Here is a 26,718-nt window from a genome sequence, read left to right as displayed (position 1 = left end):
TTCCCCCTTTTTCTATCTCTCCCTCTTTCTCTCCTTTCTCTACCTCTTTCGTTCCTTCCTTCTCTCTTTGCTTCCATGCTTCCTTCTCCTTTTCCTTCTTTCTTTCCCTCCCTCCCTCCCTCTTTCTTTTCTTTTCTTTTCTTTCTTTTCTCCCCTTCCCTCTCTTTCTTCCCTTTTTTCTGTATTGTCATTTAGGTCTTCGTCATTTAGCTTTTGGGGGATTTTTAAGTCCATTCTGTTGTGTTTTTCGTGTTTTTACGAGTGATGGTCACTCGTTGGCCTGAGAGGTGTCTTGTGTCCAAATTTGGTGTCAATTCCCCCAGTGGTTTTTGAGTTCTGTGAATACCACAAACGAAGATTACATTTTTATTTATATAGATTATTATACATTATTAACAGACCGATTTGGGCAGCCTGGGCAGCTCTCTTCAAATTCGGACTGAAACACAGAGCAGAATCCCACGAATATGGGAACTTCCCATCTTGGCTCAGTTTGGTAGGAGCAAAGAGCGAGGGTTGAGCCTCTAGTAACGCAATGCTGTGCCAACCACCTTGGAGCAAAGTATTGAAGAGACCAAAATAACCAGCTTCGATGTATTGATCTGCGCAACAGCCGCAGCTAAATGAAGCCGCAAAAGAATCCTATACTTTGTAGCATCTCCACCCAAACTTCGACAAATACTCTGTTCCAGTCCATTAATCCCAAATTATAACTAAGTAGAAGGGTAAAAGATAAATTACCCGTCTGCTTATTGGATTGGGCAAAATTGTCGCTGGATGCAAAAGATGGCAACCGGGAAAGAATTCCGGTCATTACCCCCGGTGTCGCCAAATAGCCTGAACAATGCGGAAGAGACAACGCTCCATCGAGCCTTGGCCTCATTCAGCTTTGAATTGTCAGTCTTCCTTTCTTCACAACCGTGGACAGCGAGTGGAGAGGGGAGGCCTGGTCCCTGAGAGGTCCCCCCCCCCCCTCTCTTGTGGGGTTCCTCAGGGGCCATTCTCTCCCCTCTCTTGTTTAACATCTATATGCAACCACTAGCTCAGCTGGTTAGAGGTTTTAGGCTGGAGTGTGACCAGTACGCCAATGACACTCAGCTGGTGCTGAAGATGGAAGGCCAACTGGACTCTGTACCCAACTGTTTCCATCCGTGGATGGCTGCGTGCCAGCAGGTTGAGGGTGCCAGCAGGTTGAGGGTGAATCCCGCAAAGACAGAGATCCTATAGCTGGGTTGACCGGGCAGTGGGGACATCCAGCTGCCCACCCTGGATGGTGAGGCGCTATGCCCGTCATCATTGGTCAAGAGTCTTGGAGTCCTTTTGGACCCTCTTTCTGCTGAGGATGGAGGCCCAGGTCTCTCTCCACCGTGAGCAGAACCGCCTTCTTTCTTTCCCCTGCGGCAGGCTAGACGGCTGGCTCCCTCCCTGTCCAGGGACTACCTGGCTACGGTGATCCAGGCCACGGTCATCTCAAGACTGGACTACTGTAACGCCCTCTCCATTGGCCTTCCTCTGTTGCTGATCCGGAAACTCAAGTTGGTACAAAATGCAGCTGCTCAGCTTCTTGCGGGAATTCTGATGAGATGCCACATCACCCCAATCTTCCTGCAGCTGCATTGGTTACCCATTGAGCACCGGATCACTTTCAAAGGGATGGGACTCACCTTGAAGGCCTGGCATGGTCTGGGGCCGATGTACCTGAGGGACCGCCTCACCCCCTCCCAACCCCAGAGATCCCTCCATTCTGAGGACCAAGATCTATTGGAAGTCCCCAGTGTCAAGACCTTGCGCCTAACAGCAACCGGATGCAGAGCTTTCACAGCAGTGGCACCATCACTCTGGAACACTCTGCCACCTGAAGTCCGTGCCTTGTGGGACTTATCAGCTTTCTGCACGGCATGTCAGACATATCAGTTTCGACAGGGCTTTGATCTTTGACATTGCTGTTTTTAAATTGTTTTTAAATTGTGTTTTTAAATTGCTCCATCCATGTTCAACATCTACACAAATGACCAGCCACTGCCTGAAGGGACAGAGAGTTTCATCTATGCTGATGATCGTGCCATCACTGCTCAAGCAGGGAGCTTTGAGATGGTAGAACAGAAGCTCTCCAAAGCTCTAGGTGCTCTTACTGCCTATTACAGGGAAAACCAGCTGATTCCTAACCCATCTAAAACACAGACATGTGCCTTTCACCTTAAGAACAGACAAGCATCCCGAGCTCTGAGGATGACCTGGGAAGGAAGGAATCCCACGGGAGCCTTCCAACATACCCAAATACCTGGGAGTCACTCTGGACCGTGCACTGACCTACAAGAAGCACTGCCTGAACATCAAGCAAAAAGTGGTTGCTAGAAACAATATCATACGAAAACTGACTGGCACAACCTGGGGATCACAACCAGACACAGTGAAGACATCTGCCCTTGCGCTATGCTATTCTGCTGCTGAGTACGCATGCCCAGTGTGGAACACATCTCACCACGCTAAAACAGTGGATGTGGCTCTTAATGAGACATGCCGCATTATCATGGGGTATCTGCGTCCTACACCACTGGAGAAATTACACTGTTTAACCGGTATTGCACCACCTGACATCCGCCGGGAAGTAGCAGCCAATAGTGAAAGGACCAAGGCAGAGACATCTCCAGCTCATCCCTTGTTTGGATATCAGCCAGCACATCAACGACTTAAATCAAGAAATAGTTTTCTTAGATCTACTGAGACACTCGCTCGAACACCTCAGCAAGCGAGAGTCCAAAAGTGGCAGGCTCAAACCCAGAACCTCAACCAATGACTGATACCAAATGAGAGACTTCCCCCTGGGCACACAGAGGACTGGGCGACTTGGAAGGCACTGAACAGACTGCGCTCTGGCACCACGAGATGCAGAGCCAACCTTGAGAAATGGGGCCACAAAGTGGAGTCCACAACATGCGAGTGTGGAGAAGAGCAAACCACTGACCACCTGCTGCAATGCAACCTGAGCCCTGCCACATGCGCAATGGAGGACCTCCTTGTGCCAACACCAGAGGCACTCCAAGGAGCCAGATACTGGTCAAAGGACATTTAGTCAACTACCAAAGTTTGTGTTTTATCTGTTTGTTTGTTTTGTTCTGTTAGAAATGTAATTCAATGGTCTGGTTGGCCCTGACACGATAAATAAATAAATGGAATCTCCTTTCTTGTAGTTTTTAAATGTTGTGGCACAGGTTGTTGCTCAATACAACCTGTCAAAATTGTATTGTCGAAGGCTTTCATGGCTGGAATCACTGGGTTGCTGTAAGTTTTTCAGGCTGTATGGCCATGTTCCAGAAGCATTCTTTCCTGACCTTTCACTTTAATCTATGGAAGGCATCCTCAGAGTTTGTGAGACCTCACAACCTCTGAGGATGACTCTAGGCCAGTGGTTCTCAACCTGGAGGTTGGGACCCCTGGGGGGTTGCGAGGGGGTGTCAAGGGGGTCGCCAAAGACCATCAGGAAACACAGTATTATCTGTTGGTCATGAGGGTTCTGTGTCTGAAGTATGGCCCAATTCTATTGTTGGTGGGGTTCAGAATGCTCTTTGATTGTACATGAACTATAAATCTCAGCAACGACAACACACCAAATGTCAAGGTCTTTTCCCCCAAACTCCACCAGTGTTCACATTTGGGCATATTGTGCCAAATTTTGTCCAGACCCATCATTGTTTGAATCTACAGTGCACTCTGAATAAAGGTAAACTACAACTCCAAAACTCAATGTCAGTGCCCACCAAACCCTTCCAGTATTTTCTATTGGTCATGGGAGTTCTGCATGCCAAGTTTGGTTCAATTCCATCATTGATGGAGTTCAGAATGCTCTTTGATTGTAGGTGAACTATACATCCCAGCATCTACAACTCCCAAATGACAAAATCAACCCCCCCTTCCAACCCCACCAGTATTCAAATGTGCGCATATTGGATATTTGTGACAAATTTGGTCCAGTGAATGAAAATAGAATCATAGAATCAAAGAGTTGGAAGAGACCTCATGGGCCATCCAGTCCAACTCCATTCTGCCAAGAAGTAGGAATATTGCATTCAAATCACCCCTGACAGATGGCCATCCAGCCCCTGTTTAAAAGCTTCCAAAGAAGGAGCCTCCACCACACTCCGGGCAGAGAGTTCCACTGCTGAACGGCTCTCACAGTCAGGAAGTTCTTCCTCATGTTCAGATGGAATCTCCTCTCTTGTAGTTTGAAGCCATTGTTCCATTGCGTCCTAGTCTCCAAGGAAGCAGAAAACAAGCTTGCTCCCTCCTCCTCCCTGTGGCTTCCTCTCACATATTTATACATGGCTATCATATCTCCTCTCAGCCTTCTCTTCTTCAGGCTAAACATACCCAGCTCCTTGAGCCGCTCCTCATAGGGCTTGTTCTCCAGACCCTTGATCATTTTAGTCGCCCTCCTCTGGACACATTCCAGCTTGTCAATATCTCTCTTGAATTGTGGTGCCCAGAATTGGACACAATATTCCAAGTAAAGTGGTCTAACCAAAGCGGAATAGAGCATGGGGAGCATGACTTCCCTAGACCTAGACACTAGGCTCCTATTGATGCAGGCCAAAATCCCATTGGCTTTTTTTGCCGCCACATCACATTGTTGGCTCATGTTTAACTTGTTGTCCACGAGGACTCCAAGATCTTTTCCACACGTACTGCTCTCAAGCCAGGCATTGTCCCCCATACATCATGCATATCAGATGTTTACATTATGATTCGTAACTAGCAAAATCACAGTTATGATGTAGCAACCAAAAAAAAAAATATGGTTGGAGGTCACCACAACATGAAGAACTATATTATGGGGTCACAGCATTAGGAAGGTTGAGAAACACTGCTCTAGGCAATAGGTTCCAACTGCTCTCATGGTCAAGGAGTTGCTTCTACCATTCCATTGAAACCCACTCTTTTGTACGTTAAAGCCATGCAGCTGGGTTGTGTTTTGTGACTCATCGAACTAGAGTCCAGTGCAGGACCTCCAGCTAAAGCAGCCCTCAGAAGTCTCCACTTGTTGGGTATGACATTGAGGCAAAAAACCAAACAAGGTAGAGGATGGGGACTAAAATGATCAAGGGTCTGGAGAACAAGCCCTATGAGGAGCGGCTTAGGGAACTGGGCATGTTTAGCCTGAAGAAGAGAAGGCTGAGAGGGGATATGATAGCCATGTATAAATATGTGAGAGGAAGCCACAGGGAGGAGGGAGCAAGCTTGTTTTCTGCTTCCCTGGAGACTAGGACGCAATGGAACAATGGCTTCAAACTACAAGGAAGGAGATTCCATCTGAACATGAGGAAGAACTTCCTGACTGTGAGAGCCGTTCAGCAGTGGAACTCTCTGCCCCGGAGTGTGGTGGAGGCTCCTTCTTTGGAAGCTTTTAAGCAGAGGCTGGATGGCCATCTGTCAGGGGTGATTTGAATGCAATATTCCTGCTTCTTGGCAGAATGGGGTTGGACTGGATGGCCCATGAGGTCTCTTCCAACTCTTTGATTCTATGATTCTATGATTCTATGACATGGAATAACCCTGAACCTATCAAAAATCCATAACGTTCATCCCTTTGTCTTATACATGAAAGCAACTGATGCCCATCATGCTCCGTAGTTTGCATTTCCATTTTCCCCCCATAGCCTGGCTGGTTTGCTTTCTCGTTCGACGTGTGTTACTTCTTGGCTGAGAGCCAACCTCCAACAGGCAGAGCGCGATGCTCAGCCCACGCAGCTAACCTGCACATATGTCTTTTCTGGCAGGATGCAAGCGTGCTCCAAAGCCCCTGCCCAAGGCTCTGGGGAGGGAGGGGGCCCATGTGGCACAGCTGAAGGGGGGAAATGCTGGCAAAGCAGGAGGGAAATGGGGCAGCCTCACAGATGCGGACCCTCTCAGAGACACTTGAGTGTGCTAATAGCAGGATCTCCTTCCTGTTTGGGGGAAGAGAGGCCGGGGGTTGAAATCTGCCATGCATTCCGCCATGGGAGAAAGTCAGGACATACATCGGATAAGGGAATGAATGAACACATCCAGATATCTTTCTATTCTAGCATATATACCTGCTCAGGTATGCATTTTCTTTGCAGCACTGTCTTTCTTTCTTTTATTTCCTTTATACATTTTGTCCCTCTTGCTTTTCTTTTTCTTTCTTTCTTTCTTTTTTCTCCTTCCTTCCTTTTATACACCCTTCTTTCTTTCTTTCGTTCCTCCCCTCCACTCATAATTTTCCCTTCACTTTCACTTCCTTTTCTTCCTTTCCCCCTTCTTTGGCTTCCTTCCTTTTCTTTCTTCCCCCTTCCCCCTCTTCCTCTGTCTCTTCCTTCCTTCCTTCTTCCCTTCTTCCTTCCTTTTATCCTTCCTTCCCTTCCTTTCATTCATAATTTTCTTTCATTTCCTTCCCTTCACTTCACTTCTTTTCTTTCCTTTCCCCTTCTTTGGCTTCCTTCCTTTTTATTTCTTCTCCCTCCTCTTCTTCCATCTCTTCCTTCATTCTTCCTTCCTTTTATACTTCCTTCCTTCCTTCCTTCCCTCCCTCCCTCCCCACCACTCGTAATTTTCCCTTTCCTTTCCTTCACTTCCTTTCCTTCCTTTCCCCTTCTTTTGCTTCCTTCCTTTGTCTTCCTTCCCCTTCCTCCTCTTCTTCCATCTTTTCCTTCCTTCTTCCTTCCTTTTATACATCCTTCCTTCCTTTCCTCCCCTTCACTCATAATTTTCTCTTTCCTAACCTTCACTTCTTTTCCTTCCATTCCCCATTATTTTGCTTCTTTCTTTTTTCTTTCTCCCCCTCCCTACTCTCCTTCCTTCCTTCCGTCCTTCCTTCCTTCCTTCCTTCCTTCCTTCCTTCCTTCCTTCCTCCCTTCCTTCCTTCCTTTCTTCTTCCTTCCTTTTATCCTTCCTTCCTTCCTTTCCTCCCCTTTACTCATAATTTTCTCTTTCCTTCATTTAACTTCTTTTCCTTCCTTTACCCCTTCTTTTGCTTCCTTCCTTTTCCTTTCTTTCCCCTCCCTCCTCTTCTTCCATCTCTTTCTTCCTTCCTCCCTTCCTTTCCTCCCCTCCTTTCATAATTTTCCCTTTCCTTTCCTTCACTTCCTTTCTTTCCTTTCCCCTTTCTTTGGCTTCCTTCCCTCCCTTCCCTTCCCTTCCCTTCCCTTCCCTTTCCTTTCCTTTCCTTTCCTGCGCTCCACTCATAATTTTCCCTTTCCTTCCCTTCACTTCCTTTCCTTCCTTTCTCCCTTCTTTGGCTTCGTTGATTTTTCTTTCTTCCCCCTTGCTCCACTTCTACCCTTCCTTCCTTCCATCCATTCATCCATCCATCCTTTCCTCCCCTTCATTCATAATTTTCCCTTTCCTTCCCTTCCCTTCACTTCACTTTCTTTCCTTCCTTTCCCCCTTCTTTTGCTTCATTCCTTTTTCTTTCTTTCCCCTCCCTCCTTTTCTTCAGTCCCTTCCTTCCTTCCTTCCTTCCTTCCTTCTTTCCTTCTTCCCCTCATAATTTTCCCCTTTCCTTTCCTCTCCCTTCCTTTGTCTTCCTTTTTCTTTCTCCCCCTCCCCTCTTTCCATATCTTTCCTCCCTCCCTCCCTTTCTTCCTCTCATGTCACTTTCAACAGCCAATCTGCTTCATTCCCTTTCTTTCCCAGTCACATGACAGATGGCCACGTCACCCTGCCATAACCATTAGGCTTTGTTTCTTGTCTTTCCTGAAAGGGGTGTTTGGTTGTTTTTAGTTCAACACCCCTCTTCCCCTTTTCTTTTGAGTTGGGCAATGAACGATCTGTTTGGTGCCAAGCTTGGTCCAGATCCATCAGGCCATGGAAGTCAAGCTCACCAACCAACCAACCAACAAACATGCAAACTTTGACTTGTTTATATAGATAGCTCTGTGTGTGTATATTCACACACTGACACACTAAGGATTCTTTCCAATGACATCATGAACCATATGATGTTTTATTCACAGGCGTGCCTAATTCTCTCTCTTCATGTCACTCACGCTCTTTCCAATTGATGGTGTCCTTCTGGGATCCAGATTGAACCCAAAAACAGGGGTGTTCAGCTGGTTGATTCTGCGATTGAGCTGTGATCTTACATCAAGGTGGTGGAGTGTGACTTTGTGCTCATGGAAATGCAAGGTGCTTGCAAAATGCCATCTCAGTAGCGAGCTGTGATGTTGTACATCTGAATGCGCCATTGAATGGCCCATGTGCATCTATGCAGAGGAGCAACGAACAACTTTCACTTCCACAACCTTAAAGGCATGCATCAAAACCAACAACCAATAATGAAGTTCATTTCACTGGAGAATGAATGCAGTTTGAGATCACTTTAATTGCCATGAAACGTAGTTGTTGTAGTTTTACAAGGCCCCTTTTCCCTCTCTAGCAAAGAGCGTGTACGGCTTGGAGCCATGGCAATTCAAGTGGTGCCAAACTACATTCATTCCACAGTGTAGACCAGCCCCGGGCAAACTTTCTAACTTGGGGGCCGGATGCTAGCACTCTCTGCTAGAAGAACTGGCTACCCAGTGATGGAAGGAAGGAAGGGATGGAGGAAGGAAAGAGGGAAGGAAGAAAGGATGAAAGGGAGGAAGGGAAGGATGGAAGCAAAGGGAGTAGGAAGGAAAGGGAGAAGGAAGAAAAGGCAGAAGGGAAGGAAGGAAGGACAGAAGGAAGGAAGGAGAAAAGGAGAGAAAGAAAGAAAGAAAGAAAGGAATGAAGGATGGAAGGATGGAAGGAAGGGTAGAAGGGAAGGATGGAAGGAGAAAAGGGTGGTAAGGAGGAAGTAAAGAGAGAAGGAAGGGAAGGGAAGGGAAGAAAGGGAAGAGAGAAAGGAATGAAGGAAGGACAAAAGGGTAGCAGGGAAGGATGGAAGGGGAAAAGGATGGTAGGGAGGAAGGAAAGAGAGAAGGAGAAAAAGAGATAAAGGAAGGAAGGATGAAAGGGTAGAAGGGAAGGATGGAAGGAGAAAAGGGTGGTAAGGATGAAGTAAAGAAAGAAGGAAGGAAAGGAAGGAGAAAAAGAGATAAAGGAAGGAGGGACAAAAGGGTAGAAGGGAAGGATGGAAGGAGAAAAGGGTTGTAAGTAAAGAGAGAAGGAAGGAAAGACAAAAGGGAAGGAAGGAAAGAGATAGGAAGGAAGGGAGGAAGGAAGGACAAAAGGGTAGAAGGGAAGGATGGAAGGGGAAAAGGATGATAAGGGGGAAAGAAAGAGAGAAGGAAGGAAAGTGGAAAGGAAAGAAAGACAAAAGAGAAAGAAGAATGAAAGGGAAAGAGGAAGGAAAAAGAAAAGAAAGGAAGGGAGAAAGAGAAGGATGGAAGGAAGGAAGGGAAGGATAAAGAAAAAAGATAAGAAAGGAAAGGCAAGAGGGAGGGAGGGAGGGAGGGAGGGAGGGAGGGAGAGAGGGAGGGAGGAAGGGAGGGAGGGAGGGAGGGAGGGAGGGAAGGAAGGAAGGAAGGAAGGAAGGAAGGAAGGAAGGAAGGAAGGAAGGAAGGAAGGAAGGAAGGGAAGGAATGGGGGAAGGAGGGAGGGAAGGAGGAAGGATGGAAGGATGAAAGGGTGGAAGTGAAGGAGAAAGAGAGAGGGGAAGGAGGAAGGAAAGAGAGAAGGAAGGAAGGATAAGATGGTGAGAGAGAGAGGAGAGTCTGAAAAAAGAGCCCAAGGGGCCACATCCGGCCCCCGGACCTGGGTTTACCCATAACTGGTGTAGACACACCCTTTGAAACCAAAAGGATCCCGGCCTGTACTGTTCAAACTAGAGAAAAAAGGGCTTGGGGGAGAAATGGCCCCGAGATGGAGATGCTCCAAAGGGCCAGAAACAAAGACTTGGTTCCGTGTTTGCATGGCTGGGGAGCGCCTGCATCTGTTCCTCCGCCTCCCACATCAAATCTAGCTCTGATCTCGCAATCCGAGCCTAATCCACACTGAGAACATTTCTATCATTTGTCAAAAATGGTTTTTAAGCCAATTTGTGTAATTAGACTTATTATGCCTAATGACTTAATGAGCATACACACAGCAAACGTAATCTTATAATTGGGCTCTGCAATTACAATGTGGGATAATGGGGGCGGATGTGGTCCGGAGGGGAGGGTTTGCCTGCCCTGCAGCTGCAGAAAGAGAGGGGGCCGAAAGCACCGTGGGCCATATTGCACACACAATCAAAGCCCTCCTGACAGATGGCCATCCAACTTCCGCCTAAAGACTTCCAGAGATGGAGAGTCCCCAACCACCCATTCTTGAATGTCCCTAAAACACTAGATTCCTAGAGCTGGATGGGAAATTCAGGGCCTATCCCCTTCTGCCTGGTAGGACAACACTATCCAAGCCCTCCTGACAGATGGCCATCCAGTTTCTCTTTCCAGAGAAGGAGTTTCCACCAGACTCCAAGGCAGATATTCCACTGCTGAACAACTCTAACTGCCAGGAAGTTCTTCCTAAGATTTAGGTGGAATCTGTTTCCATGTAGTTTGAATCTGTTCCTCTTCGTCCAATTTCCATCTAAAGACCTCTAGAGATTAGGCTTGCTTGATTTTTAAAAAATGGTTCAAAACTCATTTCAGATATAGGGTATGATGGTGGTTCGATTCTAAAGTCAATTCCGATTTTCACAGAAAAAAATGTTCAAAAGTTTTCGAAATTTCTGAGACTTCTGAATCCTTCCTTGTTGTTGTTCATTCGTTCAGTCGTCTCCGACTCTTCGTGACCTCATGGACCAGCCTACGCCAGAGCTCCCTGTCGGCCGTTACCACCCCCAGCTCCCTCAAGGTCAGTCCAGTCACTTCAAGGATGCCATCCATCCATCTTGCCCTTGGTCGGCCCCTCTTCCTTTTGCCTTCCACTTTCCCCAGCATCATTCCCTTCTCTAGGCTTTGCTGTCTCCTCATGATGTGGAATCCTTCCTTAATGGTTTGAAAGTGTTATTTTCTGCTTCATTGGGTGGTCTTTACTTTGAAAGTAGTTTTTTTTACTCCAGAAGTGGGGGGGGGGGAGCAAAGGGACGAAATTCATCCACTCTGGTTTAAAACACTTCCCAGGCTCGAGACAAAAGTGAAGGGAGAGGAGAGGGAGGAAATTCATCAACTCTGGTTCAAAACACTTCCTAGGCTTGAGACAGGAGTGAGGGGAGAGGAGAGGGAGGAAATTCAGCCAGGGATGGAGGAAGGGAAGAGAGAAGGAAGGAAGGATGGGAGAGTAGAAGGGAATGGAGGGAGGGAGATAGAGGGAGGGAAGGAGTGTGGGAGGAAAGAGGAAGGAAAGACAAAAGGGCAGGAAGAAAGGAAGGAATGGAAGGAGGAAGGAAGGAGAGAAGGATGAAAGGATGGAAAGGTAGAAGGGAATGGAAGGAGGGAAGGGAGGGAGCAAAGGGAAGGAAGGAAGGAAGGAAGGAAGGTAAGGAGGAAGGAAAGAGAGAAGGAAGGAAGGAAGGAAGGAAGGGTAGAAGGGAATAGAAGGAGGGAAGGGAGGGAGGAAAGTGAAGGAAGGAAGGACAAAAAGAAAGGAAGGAAGAAAGGAAGAAAGGAAGAAAGGAAGGAAGGAGGAAGGAAAGGAAGGAAGGAAGGTAAGGAGGAAGGAAAGAGAGAAGGAAGGAAGGATGGAAGAGTAGAAGGGAATGGAGGGAGGGAGATAGAGGGAGGAAAGTGAAGGAAGGAAAGACAAAAGGGAAGGAAGGAAGGAAGGAAGGAAGGAAGGAAGGAAGGAAGGAAGGAGAAAGAGGGTGAAAGGGAAGGAAGGACAAAAGTTTGGAAGTGAAGGAAAGAGGGGAAAAGGGAGGAAGAGGGAGGTAAGGAAGTGAGAGAAGGAGGAAGGAAAGGAAGGAAGGAAGAAAGGTAGGAAGGAAGGAAGGAAGGATGAAAGGGTGGTAGGGAAGGAGAAAGAGGGAGGGAAGGAGGAAGGAAAGGAGAAGGAAGGATAGGAGGGTGAGAAACAGGAGGGTCAGAGAAAAGAGCCCAAAGGGTTGTATCCGGCCCTCAGGCCTGAGTTTGCCAATACCTGGTGTAGACCCATATAATGCAGCACTGAACTGTATTATATGGGTCTACACCAGTGTTTCTCAACCTGGGGGTCGGGACCCCTTTGGGGGTCACGAGGGGGTGTCAGAGGGGTCGCCAAAGACCATCAGAAAATATAATATTTTCTGTTGGTCATGAGGGTTCTGTGTGGAAAGTTTGGTCCAATTCTATCGTTGGTGGGGTTCAGAATGCTATTTCATTGTGGGTGAACTATAAATCCCAACAACTACAACTCCCAAATGGCAAGGTCTATTTTCTCCAAACTCTACCAGTGTTCACATTTGGGCATATTGAGTATTTGTGCCAAGTTTGATTCAGATCCATCATTGCTTGAGTTCCACAGTGTTCTCTGGATGTAGGTGAACTACAACTTCAAAAATTCAAGGTCAATGCCCACCAAACCCTTCCAGTATTTTCTGTTAGTCATGGGAGTTCTGTACGCCAAGTTTGGTTCAAGTCCATTGTTGGTGGGGTTCAGAATGCTCTTTGAATTTAGGTGAACTATAAATCCCAGCAACTACAACTCCCAAATGTCAAGGTCTATTTTCTCTTGGTCATGGGAATTCCGTGTGCCATGTTTGATTCAATTCCATCATTGATGGAGTTCAGAAGGCTCTTTGATTTAAGGTTAACTATAAATACTATAAACTATAAACGAAAATAACATTATGGTTGGGGGTCACCACCACATGAGGACCTGCACTAATTGGTCACGACACTAGGAAGGTTGAGAACCACTGGTCTACACTCACCATATAATTCAGTTTCAAACTGCATTATATGGCAATGGAGACCCAGCTCAAAAGACCAAACCTGTTTTGGGGAGAAAGTTCAGCACTTTGGATAACAGCTGGGAAACGCAGCCAAAACCTGGACTGGATTCCTTACCCTACCGGCGTGGAAGCCTGAGCCGCATAGTGACATTTCGGAAGTTCTCAAACTTGTGATCCCTCTTTCTAATCCCCTCTCCAGTCCCTCCACTTCCCACAAAGGAGACCCCCTCCTTCCAGCTGACCTCTGATAAAAAGAGAAGGGAGAAAGATACGTGTGAAAAAGATCTTGGAGTCCTCGTGGACAACAAGTTAAACATGAGCCAGGAATGTGATGTGGCGGCAAAAAAAGCCAATGGGATTTTGGCCTGCATCAAGAGGAGCCTAGTGTCTACATCTAGGGAAGTCATGCTCCCCATGCTCTATTCTGCTTTGGTTAGACCACATCTGGAATATTGTGTCCAATTCTGGGCACCACAATTCAAGAGAGATATTGACTCTAAGCTGGAATGTGTCCAGAGGAGAGCGACTCAAATGATCAAGGGTCTGGAGAACAAGCCCTATGAGGAGCGGCTTAAGGAGCTGGGCATGTTTAGCCTGAAGAAGAGAAGGCTGAGAGGAGATATGATATTAGCCATGTATAAATATGTGAGAGGAAGCCACAGGGAGGAGGAGGGAGCAAGCTTGTTTTCTGCTTCCTTGGAGACTAGGACGCAATGGAACAATGGCTTCAAACTACAAGAGAGGAGATTCCATCTGAACATGAGGAAGAACTTCCTGACTGTGAGAGCCGTTCAGCAGTGGAACTCTCTGCCCCGGAGTGTGGCGGAGGCTCCTTCTTTGGAAGCTTTTAAGCAGAGGCTGGATGGCCATCTGTCGGGGGTGATTTGAATGCAATATTCCTGCTTCTTGGCAGAATGAGGTTGGACTGGATGATGGCCCATGAGGTCTCTTCCAACTCTTGGATTCTAGGATTCTATGATTCTATGATCAACTGGGCGGCTTGATTTGCTCTTCAATTCGGAGCGGAAAATGCAGACCAGGCGGGGACCTGGAAAACCAAATGCGTTCTCAACAGAATCTAATTCAACGTGACACGTCGCATAACCCAGTAAGAACCTATCTAATAAAGGAGATGATAATAAACATTTCCGTATCGCGGCATTATTAGGCCAGGCATCCCAGCTCACAAGCAGCCCTTCACTTTTAATTAAATGCTTAAAGAACACCAGCCGGCCTCTTGGTGTCTGTTTCCAGCAAATTAGGAAAAAACAAAATGCAATTTGCACGTGAGAACTAAATCCCAGCCCCCCAAATCACTTCTGACAAGGTAATTGCGCCCTCGGATTAGGTGAGCAGGTCTCCATTTGTGGGATGAGCCTTTCTCAAAGCTTGTTCCTCAACGCAGAATCATAGAATCATAGAATCAAAGAGTTGGAAGAGACCTCCTGGGCCATCCAGTCCAACCCCCTGCCAAGAAGCAGGAATATTGCATTCAAAGCACCCCTGACAGATGGCCATCCAGCCTCTGCTTAAAAGCTTCCAAAGAAGGAGCCTCCACCACACTCCGGGGCAGAGAGTTCCACTGCTGAACGGCTCTCACAGTCAGGAAGTTCTTCCTCATGTTCAGATGGAATCTCCTCTCTTGTAGTTTGAAGCCATGGTTCCATTGCGTCCTAGTCTCCAAGGAAGCAGAAAACAAGCTTGCTCCCTCCTCCTCCCTGTGGCTTCCTCTCACGTATTTATACATGGCTATCATATCGCCTCTCAGCCTTCTCTTCTTCAGGCTAAACATGCCCAGCTCCTTAAGCCGCTCCTCATAGGGCTTGTTCTCCAGACCTTTTATCATTTTAGAAGCAGGTCCTGTCCTCCATCCTTGGACGAAGGAAACAAGGTGTCTATCTCCTAAGGCAGGAAGACGAGCAAAAGCCCCTCTGGTCCATCTCTCTTGTGAAGCAGATGCTTTTGAGGAGGCATCAAGGAGGGCTTTGAGACAAGGGACTTCTTCCACTATGCTTTCCAGGCTGCTGTCTCTGGTCATAGAGGGAATATAAAGCCATCAAAGTGGTTTGCTATTTATTCGTTCAGTGGCTTCTGACTCTTGGTGACCTTCTGGACCAGCCCATGCCAGAGCTTCCTGTAGGCCATGGCCACCCCCAGCTCCTTCAAGGTCAAGCCAGTCACTTCAAGGGTACCATCCATCTTGCCTTGCTTTCTTCCTTTTTCCTTCCATTTTCCCCAGCATCATTGTTTTTTCCAAGCTTTCCTGTCTTCTCATGATGTGGCCAAAGGACTTCATCTTGGCCTCCCTCCAGTGAGCAGCTGGGCTTTATTTCCTGAAGTATGGACTGGTTGGATCTTCTCGCGTTCCAAGGCACTCTCAGAACTTTCCTCCTGCATCACAGTTCAAAAGCGCCTCTCTTCCTTCACTCAGTCTTCCTTCTGGTCCAGCTCTCGCATCTGAAGGTGACCACGGGGAATACCATTGCTTTGACTATGCGGATCTTCATTACCAGTGTGATGTCTCTACTCTTCAGTATTTTATCAAAGTGGTACCTGGCTTGAAAATGATACAACACACAACTCATCTTTCCATAAGACAAGGACATGTGAACTGCATTTAAGAAGATCAAGTCTCTACGCCTAGACCATAAGTGCTCTTGCCATACATCAAGGGAACCACTGACCACATAGGAAAGCTGAGGAAGAAACATAACCTATAAACAACCTACAGACCTACTAAGAAAATCCAACACATGTTCCATTCAGCAAAGGACAAGAGGAATCTTCTCACCTCTGCAGGAGTCTAGCGTACACCATGCAACTGTGGACAAGAAGTCTCCATAAGGACCACCAAACACAGCATTGCCCAAACATGAATCAAGGAACATGAAAGGCACTGCAGACTTACTCAAAGAAATCAGCCAAAGCAGAGCACCCGATAAACCAACCTGGACACAGCATATTATCTGAGTACACAGAAATGCTGGATCACTCTCACAACCACCATGTCAGGCTACACAGAGAAGCCATTGAAATCCACAAGAAACATGTGGACAATTTCAACAGAAAGGAAGAGACCATGAAAATGAATAAAATCTGGCTACCAGTATTAAAAACACCAGAATCAAGACAATAAATAATGAAACCGGGGAACTCCAGACAGCAAACAATTAAGTATCAGTTAACACCTCCCAGAGGATGCCTCCAAGCAACAGAGGCCAAGCTATTGTCAAAGGCTTTCATGGCTGGAATCGCTGGGTTCCAGAGCATGGACCACCGTGGCCACATCAGACTTCCCAAGGTACGGGTGCAAATACATCCAACTTCTGATTCAAAACCTCCGGAGAAGGAAGAAGACTCTGCCAGACTCCAGAGCAGCAGCAGATCCAATGGTTGAACTTCTCATATCATCAGGAAGTTCTTTCTAATGTTCAGGTGGAATCACTCCTCTTGGACTTTGAATCCATTGCTCTGTTGTATCCTGGTCTCCAAAACAGCAGAAAACAGGCTTCTGTCCTCCTCAATGGGACATAATCTTAGATATTTAACCCTGGTTCTCAGGCTCCCTCTGAACCTTCTCTTCTCAAATGAAACATCCTCAGTTCCTTCAGTTGCTTCTTCGAGACATTCATGGTTTCCAGGCCTTGGATCATGTTGATTGACCTTCACTGTGATGGTGCGAGTGGCACCACCTGTGTGTAGAACTTTAAAGTGCAAAGGTTTAGACTGTATGGCATGCCCAAGCTTGCCTAGTTTGTAAATGTATACTTGGATTGATTGGTTATTTATAGCTGTCAATCAATGTTGTTTGCACCAGTTGTATTGCTTCTTCAGCTCAATTGCTTGGCTCCTCTTCCTGGAGGAGGGCAGAGCTTTTCCTTTTCCATTCTACCATCAAACTTTCTATCAGATAGATGTGAGAAAGAGACTTGGCTCTAAAGCCCTTAATTAAGTTACCTCTCATCACCAATTCTAAGGTTTTTACCCTTGGGACTCATACTTCATGTACAGATCGCCCTTGACAACGTTGAGGAGACCCAAGCGCCTTCAAACCGGTCCTTTGGCATCAAAAGGAAGACTCTGTGCCTTCAACATAGGCCATTAGGCTGGGGGTTGTGTTTGTTCCAACTTTCACAGCCATTGAGAAAAGAGGGAACAGGAAAAGCTTCTCAGCTGCGAAATCTCCTTGGACCCAAGACAACCAGAGACTGTAATGTATATTTCCTTTACCCCTTTGAAACTTCCAGCTTATTGCCTTAAAGGGATAACTCTTTGTGAACAATAAAACCTATTCTGAGTTATCTACAGTGTTTTGGTCCTTGGGAGTTCCAGTTCTCTAAAGGAAGGCAAGAAGCAATCCCCTGGGGGAAAGATGTCACATCTATGTCTCTTTCACTCAGAGTTATAGCCCCCAGGCACGATGGCATATTCACGATCCACTCCATGGAGGTGCCCAAATCCAGCCCCATTGCACAGAAGAAGAAGCAAACCCTACGCTATTCTTCAAATGGGAAGCAGTCTAACAAACAGCTCCATCCGTTCCAGCCGGCCTATTATTTTCCCTGCAAGGTTTTCGCCGGCGATTCTGAGCAATATGAAGCTGTCAAGTGTAATAAAGGCAAGACGTGATGCGGCCTTTCCAAGCCATTAGTTGAGAATTATCTATGAAAGTTGCAAGTTGTTCTGTGCCCGGCTGCTGACTGTACATGCAGAGGCATCTCGTTTGTTTCCTTCGCGACGCTTACGGCTCAATCCCAAGAGCCGCGCCACGGATGAATGGGGATGAATGGGGAGGCAGGCAGGGCGGAGGGACGTTGGCAAGGTCTTGCACTAAAGAGCCCTGGCATCTCAACAAACTACAACTCCCAGGACTCCATAGCACTGAACCATGGAAGTTACACTGGGGACAAGCTGCATCCATTCCACAGTCTCAAAGCACCTTAAATCAGTGACTACATAAAACCAGCCGAATTATGCATTTCAACTCTTAGAATCATAGAATCATAGAACCCTAGAGTTGGAAGAGACCTCATGGGCCATCCAGTCCAACCCCATTCTGCCAAGAAGCAGGAATATTCAAATCACCCCTGACAGATGGCCATCCAGCCTCTGTTTAAAAGCTTCCAAAGAAGGAGCCTCCACCACACTCCGGGGCAGAGAGTTCCACTGCTGAACGGCTCTCACAGTCAGGAAGTTCTTCCTCATGTTCAGATGGAATCTCTTGTAGTTTGAAGCCATTGTTCCGCGTCCTAGTCTCCAAGGAAGGAGAAAACAAGCTTGCTCCCTCCTCCTCCCTGTGGCTTCCTCTCACATATTTATACATGGCTGTCATATCTCCTCTCAGCCTTCTCTTCTTCAGGCTAAACATGCCCAGCTCCTTAAGCCGCTCCTCATGGGGCTTGTTCTCCAGACCCTTGATCATTTTAGTCGCCCTTCTCTGGACACATTCCAGCTTGTCAATATCTCTCTTGAATTGTGGGGCGCAGAACTGGACACAATATTCCAGGTGTGGTCTAACCAAGGCAAACATGTCATAAAACACATATATTTTGGGATAACATATGGCATTTGGTTCCCAAAGAAACTCTGTTCAAAAATAGGCAGCCAAATAGATGTTTTTGCATGGCCTTGCTTTGTTTAAATTGCAGCTTAATTCAGAAATGGAACCAAGGGAGACAGGTGTTAGCCTCCATTCAAAGTTATCAGGCATTCACAGAATAAGACAGAATCAGAAGGAACCACAAGGGCCATTCAATCCACCCACTTGTGCTGTGCATAGATCCATATCCAAGACCCGATGACTCAATGAATGGCTATCCCATGTCGGAATTGATTGAAGCTCATAAGAACAACAATGTCATTGGAAGCAGCTGCCTTATAGGTCCCTCTATGGCCCAGGAAAAGACATGCATGAAGGTATCATATCATAGAATCATAGAAATATAGGTTTGGAAGACACACTCCAAGGACCATCCAGTTCAACCAATTCCTGCCAGGCAGGAAGACCCAATCCAATCCCTCCTGACAGATGGCCATTCAGCCTCTATGTAAAAGTCTCCAAGGAAGAAGAGTCCCTGCAAGGCAATCAGCCTCACAGGAGTTGAAAGGGCCCCTCAAGGGTCACTTAGTCCAACTCCACCCTGCCAATCAGGAGTACAAAACTAAAGGACCCCTGAAAAATCTCCATCCATCCTCTGCTAAAAGATCTCCAGAGAAGGTGAGCCCAACACCCTCCAAGGGAGTATGTTCTGTTAGATAGAAATGCATTGACAGTGATTCTATTGTGTAAAATACAGTTCTAATGGACATGTGATCAGTGGGTTGTTGTAGGTTTTTTCGGGTTATATGATCATGTTCTAGAGGCATTCTCTCCTGACGTTTTGCCTACATCTATGGCAAGCATCCTCAGAGGTAGTGAGGTCTGTTGGAACTAGGAAAAAGGGTTTATATATCTGTGGAATGACCAGAGTGGGACAAAGGACTCTTGTCTGCTGGAGCTAGGTGTGAATGTTTCAACCGACCACCTTGATGAGCATTTGATAGCCTGGCAGTGCCCGGAGCAATCTTTTGTTGCTTTTAACTGATGAATTCTTTCGAATCTACGTAAACATTGGGCCTCTTGTTGATTCTAGCTAATTTCCAGCCGCCAACTTTGCTTATCTGACTCCTCATTAACTTTACCAGATGTCAAGACTGTTTTCCAAACTAGAATTTGGAGAGCCTTGGATTGTATTTTCATGCTTTTTGGACATTGCTTTGGAGTGAACAAAACCCAGATTTTGTTCATTTTCATGGTTTCCTGAACAAAATCTGGCTACCAGTATTAAAAAATTCCAAAATTAAAAAAAAGCAAAACAGCAGAGGGAAAACAATCAGGGACATCTAATCACCTCTCAACAAAAGATTGCTCCAGGCACTGCCAGGCTATCAAATGCTAATCAAGGTGGTCAGTTGAAACATTCACACCTATCTCCAGCACACAAGAGTCCTTTGTCCCACCCTGGTCTTTCCACAGATATATAAACCCTTTTTCCTAGTTACAACAGACCTCACTACCTCTGAGGATGCTTGCCATAGATGCAGGCGAAACGTCAGGAGAGAATGCCTCTAGAACATGGCCATATAGCCCGAAAACAACCCAGTGATTCTGGCCATGAAAGCCTTCGACAAGACATGTGATCACATACTTCCATAATGATTAAATTGGTAGTGATGCATTACCTAAGGGACATGATGAAAAGATTGAATTATGACCATGTGACATTCATTCATTTGGTTGATGACAGGCCAGCCGATTTCTCTTGCCAATTTCTTTTGTTGATCTCTCTTGCTTATGTGTTTCATTGACTGTGTCCATTGCCTACCTAGTGAGCATATTTTATTTTATTTTTTTATTTATAGTATATATTGCGCCCTTCTCCACAGGGGACTCAGTGTGGATTACAATGTACATATACATGGCAAACATTCAATGCCATGGACACACAACATATATAGACAGATACACAGAGGCTATTTAACATTCCAGCGTTCATGAGGGTATTCTGGACACCAGGGGAGCTGTTGTTTCATCGTCCATTTGTGACACTGATGAAGTACTTGCTCATTCTTTGCATAATTGCTGGAAGGTTTTATAGTTTCGTAAATTAGTCAAATTAACCTCCACGCATAAAGCGGTACCAAAATTTCCTATTTGACAGATGCAACTGTCTTTCAGGCTGCAAAGGTTGACAGCAAGCTACACAAATTGGTCGGAAGCTCACTCCGACCCGAGCTGGCTTCGAACCCATGACCTTTTGGTCAGTAGTGATCTTAATGCAGCTGACACCCAGCCAGGTGAGCCACAGTCCCGGTGCTGAATATGCCATTGACTGATTGTGGATCAAGAGATCCTCATCTGTGTGCGTATATTTGTATATAGAGCAACCTATCAAGATTAAAAGCCTCCAGAGTTTGGATGAAAACTGAATCAGAGTTATTCTAAACAGTGAACAGAATAAGATCAGAAGTTGCACTTGCACTCTGCTGATAAGCACTGTGCTGTATTTGCATTTGGTTGCCTCTGAGGTTTTCAGTCCAGTGTGCGGCTTGCCAGGGAAGGTGTTGGGACTCAGCCTGTGATTGAACCTGAGTCTATGCTAAATAAAGTCTCCTGATGTTTCTGTGTCTGATGTGGGTAATGAGGAGGGAAATCAGTCTCCTGTTGCTTCTGATGTGGGGGATGCTGGGACTGGCTCTGAGGCGCAAGATGGAGACACTTTGGTCAATGAGTTTCATGCAGACACTGACAGAGAGGCTTCGGTGCAAAGGGCAGATTCTCTTGAGAAGGTTTCTGTCAGGCCTTGGGAGAAAGGTTTGCTGCCTCTGCCTGTGAACTCTCCAGATTCTAGTTTGGAAAACAGTCTGAAAACTGGTAAAGTTAATGAGGAGTCAGATAAGCAGAGTCGGCGGCTGGAAATTAGCTAGAATCGACAAGAGGTCCAATTTTTACGTAGATAAAATCATAGAATCATAGAATCAAAGAGTTGGAAGAGACCTCATGGGCCAACCAGTCCAACACCCTGCCAAGAAAGAATTCATCAGTTAAGGTCAAGGACTGGAGGAAAGCGAAACAAGTTTTTGGGATTTAAGGTTGGCCTTTAGAAAATCTTGTCAGATCAGGCATCGTTTGGAAACCAAGTATAAGCCTCATGGAATTCCTGTTCAAGTGGTCTCGTCTTCATGGATTTTTCTAGTCTTTCAAGATGACTAGCAGTGTCTGGACTGTTCTTGCTTCTTGTTTGATTCTTGTCTGGATGATCATTGCCTTGGATTGTATTTTCATGCTTTTTGGACATTGCTTTGGAGTGCTACGTTTGGACACTGTATTATCTGGCTGCCTTTGAATGCCTTATTGCTTTTTGGAATCTTATCAATCTTTACAAGCATTTATTTCTACTGGCTTTTTTTTTTTTGCTAAGCTTTAATAAAAAGGATTCTTCCTTCAGTCAACGTGTGGTGTGTTTATAGTCAGAGGGGCTATTTCCTGTTCTGGAGTGCAACAGGAGGCATGATTGGAGAACTACAAATCACGCACATATCCCGACTCGACATGTTTCACTGTTGACTATTTCTTATAGTCAACTTTGAAGTGGAATCTCTTTTATTGTGATTTGAAGGTATCTGTATCTAAGAAACCAGAAAGTAGGCTAGCTCCCCCCACCACTTGAGATCCTATGCAGTGACATACGTAATGATGATGATGATGATGGGAAGAATAAGAAGAATAAAACAGGACTGTACCTTGATTCCTACCTGGGTAAAGAAGGGCTCGTAGATCTCCACCCCTTTGTCCGACCCTTGGAGTAGCACCTCCAGCCCTCTGCGCCAGCTGTACCGCACCGGTGGGTTGGAGTTGGCCACGCAGCGGAGGAAGACCGTGCGCTCGTAGTAGAATTGCTCCTTCGCTTCCCCGATGCTCTGGTGCACCGTCACAATGGGGTCATCCAGGTCTGGAAGAAGGAGGAAGGATGGAGGGAAGGTGGAAAGGAAGAAAGGGAGGAAGGAAGGAAGGAGACACATGTTAGCAGGAGCACAAAGCTCCTTCCCTGCAGTTTCAACCTCCTACAACTCCATTGTGTCCCAGTCTCTGGAGCAGAGAAAACAAGCCTTGACCCACCCCCAACTTCTCAATGGGACATCTTTTCAAACATTTAAACAGGGCTCTCCTGTCCCCTTCTCTCAGTCTTCTCCAAGCTAAACACTCCCAGCTTCCTCATCCGCTCATCAGAGGGAGTCATGGTTTCCAGACCTTTGACCATTTTGTGTCTCCCTTCATAGAATCATAGAATCACAGAGTTGGAAGAGACCTCCCGGGCCATCCAGTCCAACCCCATTCTGCCAAGAAGCAGGAATATTGCATTCAAATCACCCCTGACAGACATGCCGCCTTAGCACGGGGTGTCTGTGCCCTACACCACTGGAGAAATTACACTGCTTAGCCGGTATTGCACCACCTGACATCTGCCAGGAAGTAGCAGCCAATAGTGAAAGGACCAAGGCAGAGACATCTCCAGCTCATCCCCTGTTTGGGCATCAGCCAGCACATCAATGACTTAAATCTAGAAATAGTTTTCTTAGATCTACAGAGACACTCGCTGGAACACCTCAGCAAGCGAGAGCCCAAAAGTGGCAGGCCCAAACCCAGCACCTCAATCCGTGGGTGATACCAGATGAGAGACTCCCCCCTGGGCACACAGAAGACTGGGTGACTTGGAAGCCGCTGAACAGACTGCGCTCTGGCACCACGAGATACAGAGCCAACCTTCAGAAATGGGGCCACAAAGTGGAATCCTCGACATGCGAGTGTGGAGAAGAACAAACCACTGACCACCTGCTGCAATGCAACCTGAGCCCTGCCACATGCACAAGGGAGGACCTTCTTGCAGCAACACCAGAGGCACTCCAAGTGGCCAGATACTGCTCAAAGGACATTTAATCCACTACCAAGTTTGCAAAATTTGTGTTTTTTTAATCTGTTTGTTTGTTTTGTTCTGTTAGAAATGTAATACAATGGTATGGTTGCTGATGACACGATAAATAAAATAAACCCCTGACAGATGGCCATCCAGCCTCTGTTTAAAAGCTTCCAAAGAAGGAGCCTCCACCACACGCCAGGGCAGAGAGTTCCACTGCTGAACAGCTCTCACAGTCTGGAAGTTCTTCCTCATGTTCAGATGGAATGTTCTCTCTTGTAGTTTGAAGCCATTGCTCCATTGCGCCCTAGTCTCCAGGGAAGCAGAAAACAAGCTTGCTCCCTCCTCCTCCCTGTGGCTTCCTCTCACATATTTATACATGGCTATCATATCTCCTCTCAGCCTTCTCTTCTTCAGGCTAAACATGCCCAGCTCCTTAAGCCACTCCTCATAGGGCTTGTTCTCCAGACCCTTGATCATTTGAGTCGCCCTCTTTCTCTGGACACATTCCAGCTTGTCAATCTCTCTCTTGAATTGTGGTGCCCAGAACTGGACACAATATTCCAGGTAAAGTGGTCTAACCAAAGCGGAATAGAGCATGGGGAGCATGACTTCCCTAGATCTAGACACTAGGCTCCTATTGATGCAGGCCAAAATCCCATTGGCTTTTTTTGCCGCCACATCACATTGTTGGCTCATGTTTAACTTGTTGTCCACGAGGACTCCAAGATCTTTTTCACACGTACTGCTCTTGAGCCAGGCGTCACCCATTCTGTATCTTTGCATTTCATGCATTCCTCTGGACACATTCCAGCTTGTCAATATCCCTCTTCAATTGTGGTGCCCACAATTGGACACAATATTTGAGGTATGGTCTAACCAAAGCGGAATAGAGGGGTAGCATGGCTTCCCTAGATCTAGACACTAGGCTCCTATTGATGCAGACCAAAATCCCATAGGCTTTTTTTGCCGCCACATCACATTCCTGGCTCATGTTTGCTGTCCACGAGGACTCCAAGATCACACGTACTGCTCTCGAGCCAGGCATTGTCCCCCATTCTGTATCTTGGATTTCGTTTTTCCTGCCAAAGTGGAGTATCTTGCATTTGTCTCTGTTGAACTTCATTGTGTTAGTTTTGGCCCATCATCTCTCTAATCTGTCAAGATCGTTTTGAATCCTGCTCCTGTCCTCTGGAGTTTTGGCTCTCCCAATTTGGTGTCGTCTGCAAACTTGATGATCATGCCTTCTAGCCCTTCATCTAAGTCATTAATAAAGATGTTGTGTTCAATATCTTTATTAATGACTTAGATGAACGGCTAGAAGGCATGATGGATAACCTTTCAAACATTTAAACAGGGTTCTCCTGTCCCCTTCTCGCAGTCTTCTCCAAGCTAAACACTCCCAGCTTCCTCATCTGCTCCTCAGAGGGAGTCATGGTTTCCAGACCATTTTGTGTCTCCCTTCTCTATGTAATTTCTTTATGCTTGTGGATAAACAGAATTTCTTGTGGTCTCTTTGTCAGTGTTAATTTGGAGATTGTCTGGTTTGCCTACTCTGGAATATGCAATATATCATTGTCCTTCTTTAGGGGTCCCTTTCAAATCTATGATATTATATCTGTGTGTGTGAATCATATCTATCTATCTCTATCTATGGCTGGATGGCTCTTTGTCAGGAGGGCTTTGATTACATTTTCTTGCCCTGGTGAAGAGAGTTGGACTGGATGGCCTTAAGTATTTTCTGTTGGTGATGGGGTCCAGTGTGGGAAATTTGCCCCAATTCTGTTGTTTGGGTGGTTCAGAATGCTCCTTGATTGTAGGTGAACTATAAATCCCAGTAACTACAACTCCCAAATGTCAAGGTCTATTCCCCCCAAACCCCATCTGTGTTAATATTTGGGCATATGGAATATCTGTGCCAAGCTTGGTCCAAATCCATCATTGTTTGAGTCCGCAGTGCTCTCTGGATGTAGGTGAACTACAACTCCCAAACTCAAGGTCAATGCCCACCAAATCCCTTCCAGTATTTTCTGTTAGTCAAGGGAGTTCTGTTTGGCAAGTTTGGTTCAATTCCATCATTGGTGGAGTTTAGAATGCTCTTCGATTGTAGGTAAACTCTAAATCCCAGCAACTACAACTCCCAAATGACAACATCAATCCCCCCCAACCCCACCAGTATTCAAATTTGGGCATATCAGGTATTTGTGCCAAATTTGGTCTAGTGAATGAAAATACATCCTGCAGATCAGGTGTTTACATTACGATTCAGAACAGTAGCTAAATTGCAGTTATGAAGTAGCAATGAAAATAATGTTATGTTTGGGGGTCACCACAACATGAGGAATTGTATTAAGGGGCCGTGGCATTAGAAAGGTTGAAAAACACTGCTATATATTTATATATCTACTAGCCGTCCCCTGCCACGCATTGCTGTAGCCCACATGGGGGTTCTGTGTGGGAGGTTTGGCCCAATTCTATCGTTGGTGGGGTTCAGAATGCTCTTTGAGTATAGGTGAACTATAAATCCCAGCAACTACAACTCCCAAATGTCAAGGTCTATTCCCCCCAAACTCCATCTGTGTTGATATTTGGGCATATGGAATATTTGTGCCAAGTTTGGTCCAGATCCATCATTGTTTGAGTCCATAGTGGTCTCTGGATGTAGGTGAACTACAACTCCCAAACTCAAGGTCAATGCCCACCAAACCCTTCTAGTGTTTTCTGTTGGTCATGGGAGTGCTGTGTGCCACGTTTGGTTCAATTCCATCATTGGTGGCATTCAAAATGCTCTTAAATTGCAGGTGAACTATAAATCCCAAGAACTACAACACCCAAATGACAAAATCAAAAAAAAATTGAGTGAAGGACATACATTGGGTTGTTAGGTGTATGCTGTCCAAATTTGGTGACAATTCGCCCACTGGTTTTTGAGTTATGTTAATCCCACAAACGAACATTACATTTTTATTTATATAGATATATATCTCGCATTCCACGGGTGAGGCAGAAACGAGGAGAAATTTAAAGGCACCGCACAACTTTATTTTTGATAGCTATCTCTGCTTTGCTTTGCAATCTCTCTTGATTGGCTGCCTCTCTCGGGGGGGGGGGAGGAGGAGGAGGAGTGAAACCCCCTTCCACACTCCATCATTGCCAGGGGGCGGGATTAGAACGCCGCTCTGGGCAACAGCAACCATTCAAAAACTGGAAGGTAAAAACCCGCAAAACAGCAAATCCGCAAAAAGCAAACCGCAAAGTAACGAGGGAACACTCTATTCAAGCCATGGAAGTAGAATCCGCGGATACGGAGAGCCAGTACAGATTAAAACACAGCGAGAGGGAACACTGTATTCAAGCTGTGGATGTAGAATCCACGGATACGGAGAGGCAGCACAGATTAAAACACAGCGAGAGGGAACACTGTTTCAAGCCATGGATGTAGAATCCGCGGATACGGAGAGGCAGCACAGATTA

At 46.2% G+C, this 26,718-nt stretch overlaps 1 protein-coding gene across 4 annotated transcripts in view; it reads right to left on the bottom strand.

Annotated features, from left to right (window-relative positions):
- The window catches only part of MDGA2 (MAM domain containing glycosylphosphatidylinositol anchor 2), a 633,808-nt gene that overhangs the window by 282,448 nt on the left and 324,642 nt on the right, over window positions 1-26,718 (bottom strand). For 2 of the 4 annotated variants that reach the window (XM_067463147.1, XM_067463149.1), the window contains exon 4: window positions 22,073-22,281. In XM_067463147.1, coding sequence (XP_067319248.1) covers window positions 22,073-22,281 — 209 coding nt within the window. The remainder of the gene's footprint in view (window positions 1-22,072; window positions 22,282-26,718) is intronic. The other 2 variants (XM_067463148.1, XM_067463150.1) reach the window with 1 other exon arrangement.

Source organism: Anolis sagrei, chromosome 1 (assembly GCF_037176765.1).
Source record: "Anolis sagrei isolate rAnoSag1 chromosome 1, rAnoSag1.mat, whole genome shotgun sequence".
NCBI lineage: Eukaryota > Metazoa > Chordata > Lepidosauria > Squamata > Dactyloidae > Anolis > Anolis sagrei.
The sequence above is the reverse complement of the archived record's forward strand: the minus strand, read 5'-3'. Positions and strand labels throughout refer to the sequence as shown.